Source organism: Pseudophryne corroboree, chromosome 1, assembly GCF_028390025.1.
Source record: "Pseudophryne corroboree isolate aPseCor3 chromosome 1, aPseCor3.hap2, whole genome shotgun sequence".
Classification (NCBI taxonomy): domain Eukaryota; kingdom Metazoa; phylum Chordata; class Amphibia; order Anura; family Myobatrachidae; genus Pseudophryne; species Pseudophryne corroboree.
The window spans coordinates 21,659,103-21,667,823 of record NC_086444.1 but is presented as its reverse complement, the minus strand read 5'-3'; the positions used below and the strand labels follow the sequence as shown (position 1 = coordinate 21,667,823).

Sequence of the window (8,721 nt, the reverse complement as noted above, 5' to 3'; positions counted from 1 at the left end):
AAAAGCTGCTAGTTGATTGCAGCGAAACGCGTCAGTTTACAGGGACCCATGCCAGGAACCTATTGTTCGAAGACCGGACCATCCCCTATTGCATTCCAGACGTTTATCTGCATTTGGAGGACTTTGCATCTAAGCTGAACCGATGATGTTTACATACCGCACTGCATGAGGAGCTCACCAGTCACAACCTTGGAGCACTATACCCTCTAGCGGTAACTTATTTCATACCGGACAGTTGCTTACCTCCTAATTATCTGTTTATGCTGGACCTTATCTCTTGGGGAAAAACTTTGGAACGGACTTCCTTAATATCAATTCTCTTTTCAACTCCAGGCCCTTTGTGTAACCCAGTGGTTCCCAAACTGTGTGCCGTGGCACCCTGGGGTGCCTCGGGACACTTGTAGGGGTGCCTTGGATTGGTGGTCCAGGACCAATGAAAATTATTTTATGGTCAATGTAATAGGCAAAACCGGTGCTGGAGGCTGCTAATCATAAAATATGTGAACAAACAGCAGCAAATCCTGTCCCTCACCACACAATTTAACTTATGGATGACATAGAAATATTAAATGAAGTAAATTGTGTTTATATCTAAATTTCTCAATAAGAAGCTTTTGTCCTTGAGGTGCCGTGAAAAAACTCTGATGCTCGAGGGTGCCATGATTCCAAAAAGTTTGGGAACCACTGGTGTAACCCTTGATTTATTTTTAGTACTACTTGTGCCTTTTAAATTCTATACTAGTGGTGCATGCATTTTTATGGTATAAACTACCCTAAAAACCTAGTGTATGTATTTTATATATTTTACTTTTATTATTAAAATGCGATATTTGGTTACATTACAATTTATCATATTGAACAAATCTAGCGCAGCCTCTGTTCTGTTTTTTTTGTTTACCTTGTGGGAGTGACTCCCTTATACCTCTGAGGCAGCTGCTGGGCACAGCATCTCATACCTATAGTGCCTGAGCACCATAGGGTAACCTATTTCTCCACATCTACACTCTAGTCACAAGTATTCGCTATGTATTGACTACTACGACTAGTGGTCACAAGAATGCTCTGTCTTGTACAGAAGCCCATTGAATGCTCTCTGTATTGCATGACTGTCATCTGAATGTTCTCTATTGCAGAGGGTAGCTAGAATGCTCTCTGTATTGTATAGAGATCTATATACTATTTTGTATATAGGTCACAAGAATGGCCTCTGTATTGTATGTCAAAGGAATGCTCTCAATAGTGTATAGAAGATCATTAGAATGCTCACTGTATGGTATTTCAGTCACTAAACAGGAATGTTCTCTGTATCGTACAGAGGTCACTACATGGAATGCTCTCTTTATTGTAAGGAGGCCATTAGACTGTTCTGTGTATTGAATACTGGACACCAGAATGCAGTCTGTATTGTCAGTTAACAAGAGAACAAGCCACTCCATTGACAATATTGACTGTTTGGTTCCTGGGGCACTGTAGCTTAGTATTTGTTATCTCGAAAAGAAGTACATTGATTGAAGTAATATGGAAAAAGAGCGATTAGCAGACTACCCCACTATTGATGGAAGTTGAGTCAAGGCGGCTCAAAAGATGAAAATGTGGATGAAAGCTTTAACAAGTTGACTTTATGTTAAAGAAATGTTAAGTGTGACAATATCATCTGTACATAATTCAATAAAAATAATACGCAGGAGATGTACTCTAACTGCCAAGGAGAAAGAAACATGTGCAGTGCTACTAGAACGCTTGGGAACACTTCAGAATTTCTACATAATTGGAACCTTAAATGTGGTCACAGTTAAAGAGAACCCCAAAAAAAAATCAAATGGCAGAGAAATATATATAGATTTTAATTCAGTTAAGGCTCAAAAAAGAAAAAATACGGGAACTCATTCCCGCATATAGGACATCTTCAACTCACGGATGCTGGTGGGTTGTCTTGCATGAACACAAGAGCCTGGAGTTTGGGATTCCAGGATCTTCCTAAGTTCCCACTATATCAGGTCTACCACTTTGTGTGGACAATTCTTCCAGTGCAAATAGTTCCGATGAGATGACGGCCTTATTTACAGACCTGCCGAAGTAACAGTGGTAGACATGGCAGGGGCTGAACTTCATGGTAACTAGGTGGAAAAGTCTAAAGTGAGAATGACTTGGTCCTATGGAACTGCCCCATCAGTGATCAAACATAAAGCAGCTGATGGAAAACAAAGACTGGTGAAGGAGGAGGAAGAACAAAGTGAGTTTTATATAATTTATTACACAGGTCATCTTAAAGCATGAGATTACTATCCCAGGCCCCAACATCATAAAAGGCTTCATGACTTCAGCTGCACCATTGGATTCTTCCACATAAATATCCACACTGGCAATCTCACACCAGTAAGGCCCCAGAGTCTGATCTCCACATCATCAGCCATTTTATCATTGTAGCCATGGGGTCGCCAATGTAGTAATAAAGGAAACAAGTTGGGTTTCGCTGGTCAATGCCGTTGTAATTTCTCCCAGGAAATTATGTTATTGCGCAGCACGTGATCAGGCTGTTTCTCGGTCACTGAAATCATGGGATAGCAGGCAGCGAGGCTGACGTTACACTACGCTCCCCAGATAACAGCAGCCGTGTAGCACAACCGTCTCTGCGAGGTGTCAGAACGTTTTGTGAAGCTTCGGATGGTGAGTTAGGAGTCAGCGCCAATATTACTGTCCTTATTTCGTAAATAGTCCTCCAACTTCTTAACAAGGGAATCGTCCACAGAGTTTCCTTTCAGGGTGGAGAGAGATAGGTAGAGGGGCAGGTCCCTGGGGGAGAAAGGAGAAAGCCCCGTCATTCAACGTGATCAGAGAAAGCAACAGAGGCCACTCACATCGGTCTCAGGAAGATTCACAAAGAGGGATTTTCCCTACAACAGGAGAATAAAATGGGGACAAGGGAGATGATGCCAGTAGTGGTTAGTACCAGCTGGTAGATTCCTACCAACAGAACATTACTAAACACATCTGAAAGAACAGAAACAGATGTCTACTCATAGATGAAAGTGGCATCCACGCAGATTACTGCATGTTTCACCATCCAGTAAGGTAGATAGCTCATGGGCAGACACCTACCTCCTAACTGCCTCCCACTGCTGCTGTATGTGCTCCTCATCATTCTGAAATCTCCTCCACTGATTCGCTGCTTCTTTCTTGTGACCCAGCGTCCACAGTACATTCACAAGACAGGATGCTGCGTAAGGAAAGACTGGGCAGAGATATGGATAACTCGTTATTGCTCTAAGCATCTAGTTCAACTGTAGTACAGGACACAACGTGCATATTATATTCACCATATCACTCTAAAGGACCACTGCTTCAGGGCCTAATTCAGACTTGATCGCAGCAGCAAACTTTTTCTCTAATAGGCAAATCCATGTGCACTGCAGGTGGGGCAGATGTAACATGTACAGAGAGAGTTACATTTGGATGGGGTGTGTTCAAACTGAAATCTAAATTGCAGTGTAAAAATAGGATTTTAATTACCTGAACGGTAAATCCTTTTCTCGTAGTCCGTAGAGGATGCTGGGGTCCATATTAGTACCATGGGGTATAGACGGGTCCACCAGGAGCCATTGGCACTTTAAGAGTTTAATAGTGTGGGCTGGCTCCTCCTTCTATGGCCCTCCTACCAGACTCAGTCTAGAAACTGTGCCCGAGGAGACGGACAACTTCGAGAGAAGGATTATACACAGATAGTGGCGAGATTCACACCAACTCACACAAACAAGGCAAACCAAGCTAAACAGCTTGAAACTCAACAACCGCTGAATAACATTACTGAACCAAGTAATAACGCAGTACTTAAGAACAAAGCAGTACTAACCAAGTAACCACTGCAGGATAACGAAGCGCTAGGCGGGCGCCCAGCATCCTCTATGGACTACGAGAAAAGGATTTAATGGTATGTAATTAAAATCCTATTTTCTCTTACGTACTAGAGAATACTGGGGTTCACATTAGTACCATGGGGATGTACCAAAGCTCCCAGAATGGGAGGGAGAGCGCGGAGGCTCCTGCAGAACTGTTTGACCAAACTTCAGGTCCTCAGAGGCCAAAGTATCGAACTTGTAGAACTTTGCAAACGTGTTCGACCCTGACCAAGTAGCCGTTCAGCAAAGCTGTAAAGCCGAGACCCCCCCGGGAAGCCGCCCAGGATGAACCCACCTTACGAGTAGAGTGGGCCTTAACAGATTTTGGGCACGGTAATCCTGCCATGGAATATGCATGCTGGATGGTGAACCTGATCCAGCGAGAAATCGTCTGCTTAGAAGCAGGACACCCAATTTTCTTGGGATCATACAGGACAAACAGAGAGTCTAATATTCTGTGGCGAGCAGTCCTCTTCACATACATCTTCAAAGCCCTCACAACATCCAAGGACTTTGATGTAATTGAGGAGTCAGTAGCTACTGGCACCACAATAGGTTGGTTGATATGAAAAGCCGACACAACCTTTGGAAGGAACTGCTGATGCTTTCTGAGCTCAGCTCTATCTTCATTGAAGATTAAGTAGGGGCTTTTACAGGACAAAGCCCCCAATTCCGACACACGTCGAGCAGAAGCTAAGGCCAACAAAGTGACAGACTTCCACGTGAGAAACTTGACCTCAGCCTCCTGTAAAGGCTCAAACCAATCCAATTGCAGAAAATGCAACACCACGTTAAGATCCCAGGGTGCCGTCGGTGCCACAAAGGGAGGCTGGATGTGCAGAACCCCTTTCAAGAAAGTCTGAACCTCAGGGAGGGCAGCCAATTGTTTCTGGAAGAAAATGGATAAAGCAGAAATCTGGACTTTTATGGATCCCAAACGCAGGCCCAAATCCACACCTGCTTGCAGGAAGAAGAGAAACCGTCCAAGTTGAAACTCCACCGTAGGAAACCTCTTGGATTCACACCAAGACACATTTTTTCTAAATGCAATGGTAATGTTTAGACGTTACTCCTTTCCTAGCCTGTATCAGGGTAGGAATAACCTTGCTCGGAATACCCTTCCGGGCTAAGATCTGGCGTTCAACCTCCATGCCGTCAAACGTAGACGCGGTAAATCTTGATAAGCGAACAGCCCCTGTTGCAGAAGGTCCTCTCGAAGAGGAAGAGGCCTTGGATCTTCCAGCAGTAAGGCCAGAATATCCGTGTACCAAGCTCTCCTTGGCCAGTCCGGAGCAATGAGAATTGCCTGAACCCTTGTCCTGTTTGAGTTTGAGAACTCTTGGAATGAGTGGAAGTAGGGGGAACACATACACTGACTTGAACACCCACGGTGTTACCAGGGCATCCACCGCCACTGCTTGTGGGTCTCTCGACCTGGAACAGTACCTTTGAAGATTCTTGTTGAGACATGAGGCCATCATGTCTATTTGAGGCACGCCACAACGACTAGTTACCTCTGTGAACACCTCCGAATGGAGGCCCCATTCTTCTGGATGGAGATAGTACCTGCTGAGGAAGTCCGCTTCCCATTTGTCCACTCCTGGAAGAAAGATTACTGACAGCGCCACTGCGTGCTTTTCTGCCCAGTGGAGGATTCTTGTTACCTCTTACATAGCAGCTCTGCTCTTTGTTCCCCCCTGTCGGTTTATGTAGGCCATCTTCGTTACATTGTTCGATTGTACTTGAATGGCCCGATCTCGCAGAAGATGTGCCGCTTGGAGAAGACCAATGTACACGGCTCTTAGTTACAGAATGTTTATTGGAAGAATGAATTCCAGACTTGACCACCTTCCTTGGAAGGTTTCCCCTTGAGTGACTGCGCCCCAACCCGAGACTTGCATCTGTCGTTAGAAGGATCCAGTTCTAAACCCCAAACCTGCGGCCCTCCAGAAGGTGAGGCATTTGCAGCCACCAGAGTAGTGAAATCCTTGCTTTTGGCGAAAGACGTATCCTCTGGTGCATGTGTAGATGAGATCCTGACCACTTGTCTGGGAGATACAGTTGGAAGGACCAAGCATGAAGTCTTCCGTACTGTAGAGACTCTCGTAGGAGGCAACCATCTTCCCCAGAAGGCGAATGCACTGATGAACCGATACCCGGGCAGGCTTCAAGATATCCCGGACCATTGATTGTATCACCAACGCTTTCTCCACTGGTAGAAACACCCTCTGCACTTCCATGTCGAGAATCATCCCCAAGAAAGACAATCTCCTTGTCGGCTCCAAATGTGACTTTGGAAGGTTCAGAATCCAACCATGTCCCCTTAGTAGACGAGTCGTGAGAGCAATGGACTGCAACAACCTCTCCCTAGACGATGCCTTTATTAGCAGATCGTCCAGATATGGAATTATGTTCACTCCATGTCTGCGGAGAAGAACCATCATCTCTGCCATCACCTTGGTGAACACCCTCGGTGCCGTGGAGATACCGAATGGCAGTGCCTGGAACTGATAGTGACTGTCTAACAGTGCAAATCTGAGATAAGCCTGATGCGGCGGCCAAATCGGAATGTGGAGGTACGCATCCGTGATATCCAGGGATACCAGAAACTCGCCCTCCTCCAGACCTGAGATCACCGCTCTCAGAGACTCCATTTTGAATAAGAACTCCCTCAGGTAAGGATTTAATAATTTCAAGTTCAAAATCGGTCTGACCGAACCATCCGGTTTCAGTACCACGAAAAGGTTTGAATAGTAACCCTTGTGTTGCATATCAGGTGGAACTGGAACAATGACCACTGACCTCTCCAATTTTTGGATGGCTTCCAAAAGGGATAGCCCTTTCTGTCAGTAAAGCTGGCAAGCCTGATTGGAAGAATCGGTGAGGCGGGAGTTCTTGAAACTCCAGTCTGCATCCCTGGGCCACAATATCCTGTATCCAGGGATACAGGCCGGACGACACCCAGACGTGGCTAAAACGTCTGAGTCTCACCCCCACCAGCCCGTTCTCCAGGCTGTGCGGACCACCGTCATGTTGAGGATTTTGAGGAACCAGAAGCAGGCTTCTGGTACTGGGAACCTGCAGTTGCAGGCTTCTTGGATTTTGCTCAGCCACCTCTAAAGAAGGTGGCAGGAGGCTTGGACTTTTTCGTCTTAACAGTCTGAAAGGACTGCGATGTAGATGAAGAAAAGGGTTTCTTCGTAGAAGGAGTCGCTGAGGGAAGAAAGTGTGACTTACCCGCGGTTGCCGTGGAAATCCACGCATACAACGCTTCCCCCAAATAGAGCCTGACCTGTGAAGGGTAGGTTCCCCACACTTCTCCTGGTTTCCGCGTCGGCAGACCATTGGCGTTGCCAGAGTCCCCTGTGAGCTGAGACAGCCGTGGAAGATATCCTTACATGCAGCGTACCCAGGTCCTTCATGGACTCCACCATGAAACCCACAGAATCCTGTATGTTACGTAAAAACAGTTCAATGTCACTTCTATCCATTGTATCTAAGTTCTCTAGTAACGTGCCTGACCACTTTACTATAGCTTTAGAAATCCATGCACAGGCAATAGTGGGCCTTAACGCCACTCCAGAATCAGTGTATATGGATTTGAGCGTAGTATCAATTTTATGATCGGCCGGTTCTTTTAATGCGATAGATCCAGGGACAGGTAAAACCACCTTTTTTGACAGTCTGGAGACAGATACGTCAACTATAGGCGGGTTTTCCCATTTTTTTCTATCCTCCTCAGGGAAGGGAAAAGCAACCAGAACCCTTTTTGGGATCTGGAATTTCTTCTCCGGGTTTTCCCAGGATTTTTCAAATTGAGCGTTTAATTCTTTAGATGCAGAGAAGGTTAGCGAGGCTTTCTTATTGTCTGTGAAGTAAGCCTCCTCAACCTGCTCAGGTGGTGTGTCAGTAATAGCAAAGAGATGTAACCACTCCCTAATAGGCGCTAGATCCGTATAAATATGATATGTCCAATATAGATTTCAAATGAGGTATCAAAATATGATAAAATATTTAATAAAATGAACATAAAATATGACAAAGATAGAAATATAAAAACACATGTGGTGAATCACAATGAAGGCAGGAAGGTGATCGTACCCGTATATTTGGTGGGAGCCGCAGGTGTTGAGAAAGCAGAGTACTCCGGGAAATACCCTGCTATAGGCTCCAGAGATTTAATTCCCAAATGACCGTCCACGTGACCCACAGCATGCAGAGGTTGTCCATCTTGATAATGGAATAAGGCACAGCAGGTCAATACCAACGCGTTTCGGGACTATGCTGTCCCTTTTTCAGTAATGTTTAACACATCCCCAATGGCCTCAATCATGAGCTGCACCCCCTTTGCAAGGGATGCCGCCCCCCTCAGCACATCCCCCTCACCGTCTGCCGTGTCAGAGTCGGTATCCGTGTCGGCTTGAATAATCTGGGCAAGTGCACGTTTCTTTGGGTATATGCTAGGGGATTTAGAAGGAATAGGAACAGAACCTGACCAAACTGCCATACAATTCTTTAAAACCCGAGTTTCAGTCTCAGTATGAGCCACCCTAGTAGAAATCTGAGAGATCATTCCCTTAATTGAAGTCAGCCATTCTGGCTCAGATATAGAAGCCTGAGACAAGACATTACATTCCTGGATACATGGAATGGATTCCTCTGGAGAAGAAACTTTCTCTGCAGCATAAGACACAGAGTCCCTGGACATAACTATGTGAGAGAACACACACACACACACACACACACACACACACAGGAAAATGTCAGACACAGTTTTTCCCCCCAAGTACCTTCAGAGAAACACAGAGCTTGGAGCCAGCATAGT

At 45.4% G+C, this 8,721-nt stretch overlaps 1 protein-coding gene across 1 annotated transcript in view; it reads right to left on the bottom strand.

Annotated features, from left to right (window-relative positions):
* Window positions 1-1,822: 1,822 nt before the first annotated feature.
* The window catches only part of FANCG (FA complementation group G), a 165,518-nt gene continuing 158,619 nt past the window's right edge, over window positions 1,823-8,721 (bottom strand). The window contains exons 14-15 of the mRNA XM_063957553.1: window positions 3,100-3,232; window positions 1,823-2,793 (exon numbers count right to left, since the gene is read on the bottom strand). Of these exons, the coding sequence (XP_063813623.1) occupies window positions 2,673-2,793; window positions 3,100-3,232 (254 nt within the window). The 3' untranslated portion in view covers window positions 1,823-2,672. The remainder of the gene's footprint in view (window positions 2,794-3,099; window positions 3,233-8,721) is intronic.